General features: G+C 40.3%; 1 protein-coding gene, 1 long non-coding RNA gene, 3 other non-coding genes and 1 pseudogene across 6 annotated transcripts; 1 reads left to right on the forward strand and 5 right to left on the reverse strand.

Annotated features, from left to right (window-relative positions):
- Window positions 1-3,078: 3,078 nt before the first annotated feature.
- LOC149618977 (5S ribosomal RNA) lies at window positions 3,079-3,197 on the reverse strand. The gene has a single exon (XR_016375677.1). It is a non-coding gene; the product is annotated as a 5S ribosomal RNA (ribosomal RNA).
- A 661-nt stretch (window positions 3,198-3,858) lies between these two features.
- LOC149618978 (5S ribosomal RNA) lies at window positions 3,859-3,977 on the reverse strand. The gene has a single exon (XR_016375678.1). It is a non-coding gene; the product is annotated as a 5S ribosomal RNA (ribosomal RNA).
- A 234-nt stretch (window positions 3,978-4,211) lies between these two features.
- Window positions 4,212-4,402, reverse strand: LOC149618979 (U2 spliceosomal RNA). The gene has a single exon (XR_016375645.1). It is a non-coding gene; the product is annotated as a U2 spliceosomal RNA (small nuclear RNA).
- Window positions 4,403-8,343: 3,941 nt separating this feature from the next.
- On the reverse strand, window positions 8,344-8,407 carry LOC149618980 (U2 spliceosomal RNA; annotated as a pseudogene).
- A 2,729-nt stretch (window positions 8,408-11,136) lies between these two features.
- Window positions 11,137-13,337, forward strand: LOC149618981 (uncharacterized). The gene is made up of 2 exons (XR_016375414.1): window positions 11,137-11,493; window positions 11,557-13,337. It is a non-coding gene; the product is annotated as an uncharacterized LOC149618981 (long non-coding RNA).
- On the reverse strand, window positions 13,334-16,502 carry LOC149618982 (eukaryotic translation initiation factor 3 subunit D-like). 2 transcript variants are annotated; one of them, XM_089855118.1, is made up of 8 exons: window positions 16,270-16,502; window positions 16,132-16,177; window positions 15,644-16,058; window positions 15,302-15,582; window positions 14,784-15,127; window positions 14,572-14,714; window positions 13,539-13,846; window positions 13,334-13,453 (listed from the first exon to the last, which is right to left on the reverse strand). In XM_089855118.1, exons 1-8 carry the CDS (start codon window positions 16,393-16,395, stop codon window positions 13,437-13,439), a joined length of 1,680 nt encoding a protein of 559 aa, XP_089711244.1. In that variant the 5' UTR covers window positions 16,396-16,502; the 3' UTR covers window positions 13,334-13,436. The 2 variants fall into 2 exon arrangements, with proteins under 2 accessions (XP_089711244.1, XP_089711243.1); XM_089855117.1 differs by having other exon boundaries at window positions 13,527-13,846.
- Window positions 16,503-17,639: the final 1,137 nt, after the last annotated feature.

Below are 17,639 nucleotides of genomic sequence, written 5' to 3' on the forward strand. Positions count from 1 at the left end.
ATCGGATACATAGATTCTATCTAATCTAGCTTGGTATGATGTGGAACGCCAAGTAAATTGGATTTTGGACGGATGTAACAGCCTAAATATATCTAATAATAAATAATCACTTGTTATAAGGCTAAGTTCTTTCACACTGAGGTCGTTAGCTATCCCCGCACCGATTCGATCTAATACAGGGTTTTCTACACAACTAAAATCCCCTCCTAATATAACCTCGTCATACTTTCCATCAAAAAACTCGAAAAGGCTATTAAAGAACAGTCTTCTCGCTCTAGGTTTGCACCGGGCGTAAATTGTTATTAATCTTATACTACGACTACCAACTTTAAAATTTAGACTCAAAACTCTACCCTCATTATCAGTTCGAATATTTCTAACACAATCTTTAAGCTTATTTTTTACAATAATAGCTACACCACAGGAAAAAGGCGAGGGCGCGCTACTATAAAAAATGGTACAATTTAAAAACTTATTCCTTATTAAATTCCAATTGTCCGATTGTCTTAAATGAGTTTCTTGTAGCATTAGAATGTCTAATTGTTCACCCAAAAACAAAGATATTAAATGTTCTTGCTTACGTTTATCTTTAAGTCCGTTTACATTTAAAGTACCTATCTTTAAAATAGTCATGAAAATGTTGTTTAAGAATAAAATTACGTTCTTTTAACTTTCGGCTGGCGTGTAGATTCTTGCTGGGTTGCTTGTCTTTTGCGTGGACTACCGGTAGTCGGTATGTTGTTCTTGGCCGTGGTCGCGAAGTTCCTCTTTTTTGGCGTTGAGGAGGTTCCATTACTATCTGTGGTGCTTTCAAATGACTCATCACTGATACTTGACTTTGAGGCTACTGGAGATACTGATTTTTCGTCGATGACGAGTGTTCCGTCCTTGAAACTTTCGTCCTCTTTAACTGAATCCGTGCTGGATTCATTTGGCTGGATGTCGGCCTCCAAAGCAGTGGACACCGGCCCAACTTCCACCTGCTTTTCCTCACCAGAAACTGCGTCCAGTGGTGGGAACTGATTACTGTCGATGACTTGTTCCGGATTATTAGCCGGCCTAGCTGGGTTCTGCGGGCAATCTTTCTTTGCATGTCCTAGTTCATGACACTTAAAGCAGCGTTTTTCAACGCCATTATAAAATACTAAGGCACGATGTACTTTAGAGAACACCAGTACATTTGGTATGGATTTTACCATCTGGATTTTTATTAGACGTGTACCCGTTTTTACTCCCGGAAAGTCCTCGTATTCCTCAAAACGATGGCTTACAACTTTTCCATACTCGGCAAGTGAAGAACATACCGAGTCCCATTGCAACCACCGTGGTAAGTTCTTGATGGTGATCCATCGTCCGCTGTCATCAAGACTAGTCAAAGGGCATACCTTGCCCTGAACCACTACCGACGCTATATACAAGGCCCATACACGCGCACTTCGAAGGGGGGTCCCTCACCCATATATATTTGACTTGTGTGGTTGTTAGATGGCGCTTCCTCGTCTCTTTAAAAAGGGGGTCGTTTCTAAAGAAAAGTTGTTAGGGTTTGGTTTTTATTTAATAAAGTTATTTAGTCAACCAAAGGTATTTTCCAAGGAATTTTTTAGAAATATTCATTTTAATTATGAAGGATTTTTGAATGATTATCACATTGTTTAAATGACTCAGTTTATTTTAAAAGAAAATAATCCCATTTTGTTTGTTTGGTTATCACTTAATCGAGGTTTAGCTAATATCACGTTTAGTTTTAAAGTAACTTAAGACCTAAAAATTTAACTATTTTGTAGCTAAATCCACAAAACAATTATAACGTCTTCTAAATTTTGCTAACTTTTCTAATTTGAGGTAGTGCGCGTGAGAGCCATGGTATGATGGTACCCGGCCGTTATAAAGTACCTTCCCCCTTCTATCTTTAACTCTCCATGAGTCCTTTGGATTTGTGCTCCCTGGTTTTACAGAAGAGGTCTAACAAATTTTTCTGTTTATCCCTGAGCCCACATTGTGGAACAATACAAAACGACATATTGACTAGAAAATGAAACCATAAAGATAGGGTTTAATGACTAATTATTTAGGTAATAATGCTAATAGTCGACTATTTAAAAGTATAAACATTTGAAATTGAACCCTAAGCCTTGGATAGCACTTTCACTTGTCCTACTAATTTGAAATTTATTTGACTGACCATAACTTTAAATCTACGAAAACACATTTCTAAGTTCACAAATAATTCCCTTGTAAAATTATATACATTATATCAGAAGTAAATACTTACTTCTGATTATATGCATTTGTCAATAATTAAACAACACATACAACAATCAAAAACCCCAAAAAAATCCTTTCTTAATCGGCCTCTCAGGAGCCTAAGCAGACAGCTGCTACATGCTCACGTGATCATCTTTGTGAGACATATAAGAGCCTCTAGTGGCAATTCGTGGCGAATTAAAACTGCCAGTTTTTTTACTAGTTTTGGGAGCCCGTATGGGCCTTGTATATAGCGTCGGTAGTGCCTGAACCGTAATACTTCCTAGCTCAAAGGCCTTAGTCGCGTTTTTCAAGTCCACAAAAGTGATCAAGAACACGCCTCGTCCTGCCGGTTGAATCGCATCCACCGTCTTTGGCCCGCAAACATCGTAGATCGCGTATAAAACTTCCGCGTAACTAAAGTCCGCCTCCGTCAACCGCCCCGTTTTTTTCCGATCAGCAGTGGCACCCGCCATCACCGCTGTCGTCACCACTGAATCGCGAGATAACTTGTCCCGACTCGTTACTTTTTACCGTGCAAAGGCAGCGTCACTAAAAAATTTAAAAAACACTAGAAGAAGTCGCGTTAAAAACTAAAAAATGCAAATCCCGAACAGATACTACACTTTGATCGGCGAAAGTGTCGGCATCTAGGAGTGGCTAAGATACTCTCTGTTACTATCATAAAAAAAATCAATAAAAAATTGTTTAAACTTTGAATAACACAGACTGGTAGAAATGTATTAAACAGAGAAATAGTCATGAGCTTAAATTAATTCCGACCTTACGGTTCCGTAAGTTTTCTACTGGAATTTAAAAATATTAAATAAAAAGAGCCAACGGCACGCAGTGTTCCCAGGTGGTCTCCCTCCCAAGTACTGACTGCGCTCGACGCTGCTTAACTTCGGTGATCGGACGAGAACCGGTGTATTCAGCGTGATATGGCCGTTGCCGACGAAAGTAGATCAAAATTCGAATCTAACACTAATCTGACCCAAGGTTTTATACTGATTTAAAATGGAAACCATTTTTTTAAAAAAAAATCATCTGCTGCATTTAAAGATAAACTACTGGAATCGCAAACATGTAGTGGAATTAAACAAAAAGTATTCAGTGCGTTGAAAATAATCTTAGAATAATCGATTATCATAAACCGTAGTCGGATCTCTCAAAGAAACACGATTACAACGTCCCTTTTTAGGATCCCGTGAAAATTAAAAAGGTCCAATTTCTTCCCAGATACCCAGTTAAAACCATGCACTTTACACGTTTCAAAGTCTTGGATTTATATCCATTTCGGCGAAAGTGTCGCCATCTAGTAGAGCCTAAGATACCTATTGTTGAAATCGTGATGAATCAATAAACCAAAGAGGCATAGGTAAATTTTTCGGCGAAAGTGTCGCCATCTAGTAGCGCCTAAGATACCTATTGTTGAAATCGTGATGAATCAATAAACCAAAGAGGTAAAACGCTTTGAATAACACAGGCCGGTACAGGTGTATTATACAAGGACCTACCAAAGTAGCTCATTGCAAATTAAGAGCTATTTGCGTAAACGATTGTAAAGGAGAAAAAAATTATCTACTCTACATTAAAAATATTGAACAAAAAAAAAGCCAACGGCACGCAGTGTTCCCAGGTGGTCTCCCTCCCAAGTACTGACTGCGCTCGACGCTGCTTAACTTCGGTGATCGGACGAGAACCGGTGTATTCAGCGTGATATGGCCGTTGCCGTTAAGATGAGTTTCAAATTACAATTTAAAACTAAACGAATAGTGTCAAACTATATAGAAACCCTGTTCAAAAATATTATTCATTTGCTGCATTTAAATAAGTAAAAATGTCAAATTCCTTCCACGAGTAACAATGACGCAATCCAAATTCATTGTGAGATGCGAAGAACGGCAAATTTGATTGCTGCAAATCGATGGTGGTTAGGATATGTGTGTTTGATTTTGGTTTATTTAAGGAAGTGGGCCGATCCCGGAGGTACTGCAATACCGGGCCAACCCGTGGCGGAGGTGGAGCAAGCCCCGAACTCTCCGCCGCCGTTCAAAAATAAGTTTAATATCTTGGGCCCCAATGGGACCCGTATCAGATATTAAGCTGATAAGAACAGATACTTAAAATAGTTTATTAAGTATGTCAGAAAATCAGTTTACATTGGGATGCGTTTACATTAATTTAAATTACACGCAGAGCCCAGAGTCGAAAAAGCTAGATTTACATTTGTAAAACATGATCTAAATATTGCTTTTAAACACATAAATTAATAATGATTAATAATAGAATTAGAGGCGACATTGTAGAAAAGAGAAAGCTTAATCTAAAGAAGGGGGTTTATGGTCCTAGAAAGTTATAACCACGTTATTTCCCTGAACTTGTGCTAGGGGTAGTATGGGGTTGCACCAAAGGTTGTTGAATCGTTGTCTATCCTGGCGAAGAAGATCCGCACTTGCTCGGTGAGTGATCCTAATCCGGAAACGGTCGCTGATGATTTTAGCGTTAAGGATCTTCTTGTCGAAAATTGCGGCATTTCTTGCCTTCCATAATTGAAACTTTGTCTCCGTAAAAACTATGTTGGTGACATAGTTAAGCTCCGGTGGAACCGGAAGTGGCGAGTGGTACAAGGCTGCCGCCGAAGAGATAAAGCGGCATTTCAAGAAACATTTGACTTTGTTCCAACAAAGGACGGCGTTGAGGCATTGGTACAGCAAGTGTATAAGAGTTTCGTTTGATGGGCAAAAAGGGCATTTTCTAGTAGTAGACATGTTTCTGGTGAAGAGGGTGTCGCGTGTCGGCACTACATCATGTATAACCTTGAATTGGAAGTCTCTCCGGGAGCCCTCAAGGTAGCCAAGAGAGGCACGGTTGAAAATTTGGGTCCAGTTCAAGCGCGGCAGGAGGGCCACTACGCGTGGCCGATCCTTCTTATCCAATGCTCGCCTTAGTTTCTGTAGTGAGGCCTTGAGGAACTCGTCAGGTTTGAGGATAGATTTCTGAACTTGGATTGCTGTGTTCTTAGCATCGGTGTAGTTTGCGTGTGTTGTGGACAGATGAGGTCGCTGGAGGTTCCATTCCTGGTGAAATATGGTTTTGAAAGCTGTGGACATGTGGTACTCGATTGCTTCAAATACTGCGTGATCTTTATCTCTTATGGAGGTGAGGACTCTGGATAGTCCTAAGGATCGGATAACTGCTTTCAGATTAGGCACTCCAAGACCACCTTTAGGCGTGGGAAGGTAGAGCGTGTCTCTCGAGATGAGTTCTTGTTTGTCGCTCCAAATGAATTTGAAGACCATTTTTTGCAGAGTGCTCAGAATATCATCGGGGAAATGAACTAGTGGAATCGGATACGTAAGCCTTGGTACCGCCACTTGGTTGACCAACTGGACCCTTCCCCTGAAGGACAAACCAATGTCATCCCAAGGCAGGAAAGCCTCCCGAAAATTGCTTGCAAATCGCTCCACGTTAGACTTGTGAACTCCGTGGTTATTGAAAAGGATTCCCAGAATCTTTATCGGGCCGTTCGTTGGAATTAGTAGTGGGTTCGGACTCGGAGCAACGTCATGGTTTTCGCCGATCAGCATCAGTTTAGATTTGGTCGTGTTGATTATACTTCCTGAGGCTGCACAGTACTTGTCGACTTCAATCAGGGCGGCTTTGACGGAGTCCGTGTCTTTTAACAGTGCGTTAACATCATCCGCGTGGGCAACGTACTTCGGGATGGCAAGTGCGCTTATCAAGCCTTTGGGGGCTAGTGGGCGGATGTCCTGATTTTTCATAATAGCCTGCAAGAGAACTTCCAAGGAAAGGCAGAAGAGGACCGGGGACAGGGGACACCCCTGACGGACGCCCTTGCCGACTTGAAATCCCGTTGTAAGATTACCATTTATAAGGATGCAGCTGGTGTTATCGCGGTAAATTCCTTTAATGAGATTAATGAAACCGTCGCCCATATTAAAGAGTTGAAGGCACTTGAAGAGGAAGTCATGGCTCAGTCTATCGAAGGCCTTATTGAAGTCGAGAGACAGCAAATAGCCGGGATTCTTCTTTTCGACTGCCTGGGTAATTGCATCACGAAGGAAGAGAAGGTTCCTCATCGGAACGCGGCTCTTGACACCACAAGATTGATTTTTGCCGATGAGCGCATTAGTAACTCTGGTGAGCCGCATTTCTAAAACTTTGGCGTAAAGTTTACGGTCAAAGTCCAAAAGGGTTATTGGTCTCCATGAATTCACTTCCGCTTTCTTCGTTTCGTCTTTGCAAATGAGGGTAACAATCCCTTTCCTCATAGAAGCTGGCGTGGAACCGGACTCGCGGATTTCGTTAAACAGAGATGTTACCACCGGGCCAAGGACTTCCCAAAACGATGAGTAAAAGGCTGATGTTAGCCCGTCAGGGCCAGGGGCTTTTCTTTTTTTCATCGACTTTAGTGACTGAGTAACTTCTTCCAATGTAAATTCTGCTGCGAGAGTTTCTGCGTCAGTAATCGTCACTTGTGGCAAAGTGGTGCTATTGGCTAGATCTGGTACGGGTTCCCGTTGGTAGAGCGCTGCATAGTAATCGTTGAAAGCCGAGGCTATGATTTGTTGGTCGGTGGAAAATCCTGAGGGAGTGAGGACTTCTGTTATAGCTTGTCTTCGTTGACTGTTTTTGGCTCGGCAGTAAAATCCAGAAGTAAAGGTCTCTTCGTTGGTTAGATCACTAGCAAATTTTCTCTGCATCTTCTCTCTGAATGTAGTCGTGCAGAGGTCGTGTAAACTATTACGTAGCTCCTCTTCCAAGGAGATGGCATCAATCGTCTTTTGTTGTGCTCTATGCAGTTTTTGAAGGCTCCAGCGTAGAAAGCTGGCCTCCCTCCTCTTGGCTCTTGCCCTCTCCTTGCCTTCATTCCGTAAGATGGTTTTGACGTGCTCTTTGAATTGGTCCCATGCTTCAAGTGAATTAACTTCCTTGGCAAGATCCTTGATTGTTGGTAAAAGCTTCTTGATTGTCGCCTCGTCCAGTATAGCGTCATTAAGACGCCAAACACCCGGGCCACGGGGAGTATTGGGATAGCAGTGCAACGTAGACACAACGAGCTTGTGGTCGGAGATTACCGTCGTTGAATTTCCGATGGCGTAGATTTCTGAAGCCGAGACGGAGATCTCTCGGTTCTGTGGTAAGTAGAAACGGTCTAATCTGCTCTTTATAGAAGTAGATTCCCACGTAAACTGTTTGACCGACGGATTAAGGAGCCGCCAGATATCAGAAAGTTGGAGACTATCGGTGATTTTATTCAATTCTGCTACGCTGATGTCGTGGTATGTGTTGGTGCAACCCTCTCTATCTAAAGCAGGGTCAGGGACGCAATTCCAATCGCCACCCATAATAAACGCGTCTACAGGGCCTTCGAGGTATTGATAAATGTTCCCAAAAAAACTCTTTCTTGCATAAGGCTTACAAGGGGCATACACATTTAAAAACCGCATTCTATATTTATCGACAATTAGATCTAAACTTAGAACCCGCCCCTCTGTGTCAGTTTTAAAACTTCTAAAGTACGAGGCTAAATTAGTACGTATGAAAATACCTACACCACACGAGCGCGCGGTACCTTCACTAAAATAAAATTTATACATACAAAATATATTTTTAAAACGCCTCAAGTCATCTGTACTAAGTAGATGGCTTTCTTGAATAAATAATATATCTAAATTATGACCTAACATTAGGGCCGATACATGATTTTGTTTAAGGGGATCTCTCAAGCCATTTACATTTAAGGTTGCAATTTTAAAAGTTGTATTATGACTAGTCATTAAAAGATAAATAAAGATAATACCGTAGTGTCTATACTTCTTAAATTCCGCGTGTTCTTTCTTAGTCCACATGGTCTTTCTTAGTCCGAAGGAGTCCTTTTGGAAGGACTACTTATCTCTCCGCCCGGTCGTTTTTTCTGGGATACACCAAAAGTCTGGAATGCTTTAGTCACTGCCGCTGAGTACGATATCGTCGTGATGTCGGCACTTAATGTTTTGCCCGATGCCTTTTCTGGAGTGGACCCTTCCATCTCAGTTTCCGATTCTGCAGACTTGTGCGGAGGCGACGGAATGCCGGAGGTCCCGATCGCCTGCACAGATACTACACTTTGATCTTAGCCAAAAGGCCGAGAAGCGATAACCGACATTTGTATCCTATTTAGCCTATATAAAAATTCTTACCTAAACCTTGTATGGAAGAGGTGTCATATATAATACCAAGTGTGTGCTTCACATACCTACGTTAACATTCATAACTTAATGTAAAATATAGACATTTTTCATATATTGCGCTATCGAAAAACGTATTTAAAAATTGACCTTATTTACTAAATAATTAAGAATATAAGGGTCTTAATTTTACGTTCTTCCAATGAAAAATAATGCAAGCCGTGCCATCTATTTCGCCTTCCTTCGTTGATAAGATAATCAAATTTAAGCTTATCTTATATCATGCAGTTAAATAAAATCTGCTTAAGATAAAAAATTATAGTAATCTGTTTTTAAAAGTTTTTTTAAGTTTAAAATTCTAGGGCAAATTGATAAAAACTCCACCAATAGATGGTAGCATTGTTTCATAAAATATGATAAAACATAGAAAAGGCACGAGAATTCAAACTTACTGAATCTGATATAGTTTACACAAATGAAGATTATGTAATGGTATGAATTCTCCATGTTTGTAAACTATCTATATTTGATCAATATCATCAGAAGGGGATTATAGAGAAGTATTATTCTAAGTGAGCGGTTTTAAATCTAAAATTTAAGCTAAATATAAAACAACTTTAGAAATAGCAGTTTCTGAAATCTACAAAATCTCTTTAACTATGGTTTTCGTTAATAAACGCAAGCATTTCAACTTTTATAAATGCGTTAACGAAGCTAATTAGTAATTAGTCACTATCAAAAATCATAATTATTTTGTTTAGCTATATAATTTGAGAGTGTCACCCTTCTTCTATTATCCACTTCTGATATTACGTAACAATTCTAATTTAATTATATTTGGCCTTATCTACATAGAGGCTTGCCAATTTCGGGTTGGGGTTGTTTCGTCTTTGGTCCCTTATATTTTAAGTAACTCCAAACATGCATTAAAATTAACAATATTAAAATAAACATGCGTAATTATTAGTAAAGTGCATTGATTAAATAGGTTTGATTAACATTAACGCGCTATTAATTTATTTAAACTTAAAAGCTTACCTTTAACCTTAGAAAGACGCATCCCAAAAGCACCACAACACTTGAATGATAATTCTATTTCTAAATATACGTCCAGTAAATAACACATCTCAAAAATACGTAAACAAGCGACCTGTTTAACACCTGGGCTCAAATTTTCCAAGAAATAGAGAAAAAAGACACAAAAGGAAAGGAGTGGAGACAAAGAGATAACTTCAATGGCGCCAGCCCTGCAGTAGTTTCTGCCTTTCACACGCACTCACCTCGGTGCAAAACAGAGCAACAGGCCAGTATGTCACGTGTTCCTTTAAGCAAGAAACCACCGAGGAGGAGGGGGGGTGTATTAAAATAATAAATTTTTCCATCAAAAAAACCCAAGCCGTACTTTCCCACTGGTCCTCTTATCTGACCAGTGTGACCACTCCTAGCCTCAACAGAGTATTTTAATAAAATAAATTCTTCTCCCTTCGCGACCAAGTACAAGCATAAGTTCATAAGATATGTTCACCATAAGTTTGTTAATCTCTGGTTACAAACTGGTGCTTGTAATTTTGAAGTGATTGAAGTTGGATAAGAAGCTACCTACCCGACCCGTAACGTTACATTACGACAACAAATAAGTAAACAAGCGACCCGAACTCGAAGTTGCAACCAACCAGCAGGGCTCTCTCAACAGTTTTCTACCGCAACCGCATTCATCTTTGTTCCTAGGCTAACTGGAGTATTTTTAGCAAAAAACTATTTCTTCCCCCTTCGCGAACAAGTAGAAGTAACCCTTCCTCAGTTTTCAAGATACAAGGTGACGGACATAATGGAAAAATACCCTTGCGTATTTTTAGCCACATCGTATGATGAACATCTACGATGTGGGTCTTAGTTTGACCTGGCATGTTGGTGGTGGTGGTTGGGGGCGTCGTGAAAGAGAACTGCCTTAGACAGTATAAAATTTTTCGATCGTCATTGAAGGGAGAGTGAATGGGAAAGAATTGGGGTGAGGTGATATATTTCGTTCGTGTATTTTAAAAGGAAGGGAATTATAATTGTTAGTTTAAGCATTGGATTTATTTGTACTAGCAAAGTTAAACATTGAGAATTGTGTTTTACGTTTGCTCGATATATTTAAAGCGAGAGAGAGAACTATGGTGTTGCCTTAATTTAAATGGAAGGTTTAATACTCCCTTTAAAATTCCGGTCACCCGTGGACAATAAGGGTTTCACGCCATCGATCCCCGATTTCAAAATTCAAAGAAATGGAGGGGGCTTTTTAAGAAGCAAAAGCAAGTAAATACCGACGTTATATGGAGAATGGTGTTTATTATTAGAATTTACGTGCATTTCTCCTCAAATCGAGAAGAATTTTAAAAGAAAGTCCAGCGTTCATGATTCTAGAAGCACGCTTTAGAAATCTTTTTAGTTTCTTCTTAGCTACAAGGTATCGATGGGATTAATAGTTTTACCTGAGTAGTAGTGGTAGTAGTAGTAGTATTAGTAATTTAGTAACGGGCGTTGGCGATATTTGATTCTCTTTGCCAAGCAGCCATTGAAAAATTATTCCCTCTGACCGGTATATTAGGGGATATTTCACTAGAAGTATATTTATTGTAGTAGGGATAGCGAGAGTACGTAAACGATGTGGCTTAATTATGGGCTAGACCATCTTGTTATTTTTGGTGTTTATCAAAAAGCACACCTGTAAGGAATAAGTCACAAACAACGAGCTGAAAAATTCCCGGAATTTTAAAAGACCTACAATAGGGGGCCCTACCCATATTTTAACAATAGGACAAAGAAATATAGGGTTTTCTATCTTCTCTTTAGAGCCCAATAACATTTTAAAAATTTTATTCTTTTTTTCGAAAGTTTATCATAACAAGTGTGACGTTAATAATGGACGTATTATAAAGAGGGAAAAACTCAACTGCGCAACTCGGCCGCGAACTGTGCTGCAGCGTAGTCTTGGTAGGGGTTAGAAGATGCCATTGTACTTTACCCCGCACACCTGTTAGGCACAAAGGACCAAGACCTGACAAATTCTCGGGTAGCTAGAGTTGTGTAACTGGGCTTTACCCACTTTAACAGTAAACAAAAATATTCTCTTTAGAACACAACTACATTTTAAAGAAAATTTAACATTATCAGCTGTGGACGGTGAATTATAGAGGACCAGCACAGCATGCGTTTTTTACCCCTGCATAGGGAGCTGCTAGAAAGGTATGGCTTAAAATGGTTCCTCACCTTTCCACCAAAATGGCGGCAAACTTCACTGAGTAAAAGGCTAGTGGGGGAAGGCTCCTGATTGGCTAAGTAAGGGTTTGACACTTAATTTAAGGGAGATTTTCACCCCTTTGCCCACTCCTTATACCGAGCAGGCACCAAACAAACATAACGTGGTACTAACGATCTTGGACGATAACTATTTACTCCCAAACCCCATGCCTACTTTCCCTCGAGCTGACAGAGCAATTTTTGTACAGTTAAGGCTAGAGAATTGGTAATGACCGCCACATCTTGGTGGAACAGCATAAACTGCCCCTCTGAGCTTGAAGGAGAGAGGGGTGGAGTGGAAACCCTCATACCTATAACGTTGTCTCTGTAGTCTGTACCACCAACAATGGCACCGAATGCCTCCCAGCATCCTCAGCGTTTTGGTAGGGTCGTACAGCACGAAATCATAAAGAACGCGTCCTCTTGTCTTAATTCTCATACAAATACAATGGCGTTATAAGGCAGCACTTAACAATCTCCTACCGTACGTGCGTGAGGTACGCTGGGAGAGTTACAGCGCCGCAAGTCGTCCATCAATATTTCCAACCAATCATACCTCATTTATCCCAGCTCTGACTCTCTGAATATTTCTTATTTTTTTGCATCTGTTCGGAGTACTCTAAATCTAAAATATTGCTCTTTCTGCCTGGAAAACGCGAAAGTTTATGGGACAAGGTTGCACGAAATTCCCTGACCTTCTTCTAAGATTTTCCCTGGAATTTTTAGGCTCAACTGTTATTGTTCTGAATATAATATTGGGTTTCGTTTAAATCGCATAGAGTTATCTTGGAAGCCTTAGTGTGACATCACCAATGCTATTTGCTTACAGAACCAAAGCAGTACCAAACATGGCCACCCACTGCCAAAGCTAAGCCGGTGACGTTAGCCTAGGCACTGAGGTCCCAACTGAGATAGCTCTATTATATTTGAATATTTAAGGTACAACAATATTTCGCGATTTCAGTGTCTGGTTAAACACGATATCCCTAAAACAGCATTTTAAAGCCCCCCCCCCCCCCGAGCTTGAACCGCAGCAACTATAATCAGGGATAAGGGAGTTGAGATGGATTGGAAATGATGATGGGCGACCTGCGGCACCGTATCTCTCCCAATGTACCTCGCGCACGACCCTACCCCTCGGTAGGCGATTGCTAAGTGCTGCTGCGTAGCGCCATTTTATTTGTATGGGAACTAGCTTCTATTTTTAAGATAGAGGGAGCGCCTTTTACAATTTCGTCCAGTACGACCCTACCTAACCGCTGAGGATGCTGGAAGGACTACGGTGCCGCCGTAGGTGGGGGTACACAGGCAACGCTATAGGTATGGGGGTTTCCACTCCATTCCTCTCTCCTTCAAGCTATAATCAAATTCTTAAAATTCCCTCACATTTTTGACCTATTTTTAAATTTCCTGTAATGTGGCAACCCTGTGAGAGGGAGCTGATGATGGATCTTTAAAGATTCTGAGCGTCTTAGCGCTACAAATGGATATTTCTGAAGTAGGCCTAGGCGAATTACAAAAATAATAAAATAAAGCGCTGCCTGTGTTAATCAAAATTTTAATTGTTATAAAGCCTCCAAATTTTTGGAGCAACAATAAAAAAGATCGAAAACTTCTCTTATTGTTATTTATTTATTGTTGATTTGAATAACAATTACAAATATTTCCCTCAAATTTTTTATATTTTTTTAAATTTATTAATCTAGAATCCAAGATTTACGCCTCAGGAACTTCTAAATTAAACCAAACAAAGACAATAATTAAAATCAAATAATTTGTAATTTCAAGAGACCTTTGTTTAATTACTTGTTCCCGCACCTGGCACGTCATCTTCCTCATCTCCCGCTTCTTCATCAACATCGTCATCATCATCTTCATCCTCGTCATCAGTTTCAAAAGTATTATCGGGAATATCATATAAACGTACAACTGGCTTATTTGGATCCTTCATAATCAGATATTTTCCTTCCGACAACTTCATGCAAGTGTCAATAATGCAACGCAAAATTCCCCAGGCGTTCATCATGTTCAAATTGATCTGATCAGCAAATTCGCTAGGTTTAAATTGTTGAGTTCCCAAGATAGCGTGTTTCGAAGAGTCGCGGACATGAACACGACTGACATATCTAGAAACAAACAATCGTTAGCCCAAATTGCTAATTTTCCACTTAAGTTATGAAGTTGTATATCGGATGCCTTTCTTATTGTAAAGTGTTGTAAAGATAACTCCGCCCCAAAAGACTGAGTTTCAAGGCTAACCCCGCCCCTAAAGTCAGTTAAGTTTCAAGGCTAACCCCGCCCCTAAAGTCAGTTAAGTTTCAAGGCTAACCCCGCCCCAAAGCCAGTTAAGTTTCAAGGCTAACCCCGCCCCCAAAGCCAGTTAAATTTCAAGGCTAACCCCGCCCCTAAAGTCAGTTAAGTTTCAAGGCTAACCCCGCCCCAAAGTCAGTTAAGTTTCAAGGCTAACCCCGCCCCAAAGTCAGTTAAGTTTCAAGGCTAACCCCTCCCCTAAAGTCAGTTAAGTTTCAAGGCTAACCCCGCCCCTAAAGTCAGTTAAGTTTCAAGGCTAACCCCGCTCCTAAAGTCAGTTAAGTTTCAAGCCTAACCCGGCCCCCAAAGTCAGTTAAGTTTCAAGCCTAACCCCGCCCCCAAAGCCAGTTAAGTTTCAAGCCTAACCCCGCCCCCAAAGCCAGTTAAGTTTCAAGGCTAACCCCGCCCCCAAAGCCAGTTAAGTTTCAAGCCTAACCCCGCCCCCAAAGCCAGTTAAGTTTCAAGGCTAACATCACCGCTAAAGTGAGAGTGAATGAAGTTTTTAGTCAGATTCGCTAAAACATTCAGTAGCTGAATTTACCCAAATTTAACGTGATCTGATCCAGCTAACAACGACTGCACAGTCCATTTTGCCAATTTGCATGAATTATTCTTAAGTTCGTTAGCTAATACAGCTCCGCGCTGGGTATCTAATTTTTGACGCCAGTCAATACCTCCAGAATACTAAAACAAATGAAATAATATTATCGGGTCAAATTCAGCTAAAATAAAAAGTGAATCTTTCATACTTACTCTTGGATCCCATTCGTTCAAAGCTTTGATATTAATAAATTGATTCTCTCCATTGGGACCTAACAAGGCTGCATCGTGTTCGCAACGAACAATTACTTCGACACCATCACCCAAATCATATTTACGATAACGATAAGCGACGGAAGCAACTTCCCCTTCTTCATCATCTTGGATGAATGGATTCGGGTTTTCAAATGAATATTTCTCTTCTACTCCCTTCAAAACTTGTTGCGAAAAATTATGATTGATAAACGTAGCTTCGAGAGCCAAATTGCGAGGAGAGTTGATAGAATTGCCTTCCTCATGGGGAGGTTCAGCGGCAGTTTCGTTAACGGTCAACAAATCTATAATTTGTTTCAAAGTTTGAAGTGCATTAGTCCCCATGAAAGATTTCTCTCAATAGATTTTATAGCTGACGACAGTTGATGAATGTCGTCTGCTCATGTCTTTATAATGACCAACTTCCGTCACCAGTGAACCCTGAATGAATTCTATGCGCGCTGTGATAATAATCTTACCAAACTCGGAATCATCTCTCTTATCAAAGAAAAGCTTGTTTCCAACTCTCTGGACCAAAATATCCCAAGAATAAACTGATCTTGTAGCGCACATTAACGTAGCAATGATCGCGTCAGTTGCAAAGACATTGCCCTCAGTTTTTGTCAGTTGACGAATGATGGGATCATCAGTCGTAGTGACCTTATGGAAAATACGGTTGACGCGTTGCAATCGCTTCTCATTCTTGCAGTTAATACGATCGTAAGTTTTATCGTAATACTCCACAGATCCACATGTATATCTATCATTAATTAATTTTCATTAAACATATTCGCTTAATTGCTAAATTAAACTTAACTTACACATCACTTCCTTCGCCAACATTGGGTAGAGTTAGCTTTCCCAATCTTGGAAAATCCATTTCTTCAATAACTTGCCATTCCGGTCGAATAGCCACGGAAGAATCTCGATTTTTAATCGGAGCTTGGCCCTTGTTGTCGTACTTCTGCTTCAACTGCTTCTGCCATTTACGAACTTGTTGCAAACGATCGCGTTCCCTTCCTTTAGCAGTTTTGGACAACACTTGAAATTGCTGTTGTTGCGCCAACTTTTGACGTTCACGATTGCGCAAGTTGCGCTGTTGATTCATTCTAAATCGGCCCCTTTGATGCATGGGTTTGTGAACCCTAGCGGTATCGACCAGTTGAAAACTACTCTCATCTTCTTCGTGAAAATACGCGTATTGGCTTCCGCTACCAAATTGTGACGCATATTTGTCTTAAATAAACACACTTAAATTAGAACTGTAAATTTTGCGACTATATGCTGTTTTTAATAGTTGTTAACTCACTCGCGTATCTCCTATCAGTATACATCATATTGTTCCAATCGGCAACCTATTAACCATATTTCTTGGTAAGCATAAGGCAAGGGCAACCGACAACAGGACATACATTGTCACATTTTTAAGTGCCAAGGCTTAACTTACTTTTCCTAGACGATCGCTTTTCGAAAAGGGTTGATAGGGCATATCTTGAAATTGTTCGGAAATTACCGTAGGTCCCCATCCTGTTGGATTATCTTGAATGACCGGCGTTGTGAAATGCGCCGGCATTTTAACTTTAATAAAAACTTAAATACAAATGGTTTAATATTAAGCAATATGTTGCCACGAGACAGCAAATGTGCGAAATGCCGAAAAAGATGGATGCCTTTCTCGTCACATAGTCACGTGACTAACATACTGAAGTTTAATGTATACTGCTGCCCTCTAATTTATTAGGCGCGAAATTCAAACTTCATTTTTTTTTTCTTTTTTTGGTCCGTTTTATTTGTCGAGATAGGACCACAATGGTCATACAGCTCCAAATGATTAATACAAACACAATAAGTTTACAGATAAAACTTCAACCAGTATAATGAAATACAAAGGCTAAGGCTCTGACTAGTATAGGAACGAATAAACCTGAATAGAACAGGACACAAGACTAGTTCACGAAAGATAGATGGGCCTAGAAGGATGGAACGAGTTCCATCCTCCTGGGATGGGCCCCTTTGAGTTATAAATTTAATGACTGGGGGGTATAAATGCAAAGGTGTAATTTCAATTTTCCTATAAATTTACGGGCAGAGCATTCCCCAAAGGGACTGTGAAACTTCATAGATTCTGGGTAAAGTGACTGACGCCTGGTGAAGCGCTGTCATAGGCTTAGTACAGACTAAATAGGAAGATGAACTGCAAAACCGAGTGTAGTCAATTCTCTCCTGGTTATCGAACTAGCTCTCAGCAGGAGTTCATAATAACCCGAAGTACGAAACTGGTTAAAAAGCCCGTAACAACAAAGTTTCGCCGTAAAGCTCAGCGGATTCATACACCGCTTAACTCCCAAAGAAATAGTTACCATTTTTTAGCGCCCACGCGCATTAACTTACACCCTTCCGGTTTAGCACTGTTTTTATCTTGAGAGCGCAAATGGCTCACGTCTGCTTTTGTCGGAACGGTGTAAATTAAGCCTTGGCTAAGAAGTTGGCTTTTAGTCGGCATTTCTAGTTTTCTACAAAACATTTAAACGATCGTCAATAATGGTTTGTTGTGATATGTGTGAGTGAGAATTCCGTTTGGACAAATTTATTCGCAGTATCTTTAAAATAATAATTCCATCGTGTTTCTACGTCCACCATATCGCCATTTTTCTTTTCGACGGAGAGCCCAGCCAACGGAAGTTTTGGAACGAAAACCAAGGAGCATAGATACCACTACGATATACTGTAAGGTTGTATGTCCATAAACAGGCTAATCCTTTCTATGCACAACGACGTGTACAATCTTGTTGTTCGCGATTTCTACCATTAGCTCTA

The sequence above is a fragment of the Phalangium opilio genome, unplaced genomic scaffold (genome assembly GCF_054372755.1).
Source record: "Phalangium opilio isolate 3A_F unplaced genomic scaffold, DU_Popi_V2 ptg000209l_1, whole genome shotgun sequence".
Lineage (NCBI taxonomy): Eukaryota > Metazoa > Arthropoda > Arachnida > Opiliones > Phalangiidae > Phalangium > Phalangium opilio.

Bases quoted from the DNA above. Each gene is read 5' to 3' on its own strand.
- LOC149618982 (XM_089855117.1), bottom strand. From the start codon at position 16,395: ATGCCGGCGCATTTCACAACGCCGGTCATTCAAGATAATCCAACAGGA. The intron at 16,059-16,131 runs GTGAGTTAACAA...TGTTTATTTAAG, and splicing joins TACTGATAGGAGATACGCGA to ACAAATATGCGTCACAATTT. The intron at 13,847-14,571 runs GTAAATTCAGCT...GTTTGTTTCTAG, and splicing joins TCAGATCACGTTAAATTTGG to ATATGTCAGTCGTGTTCATG.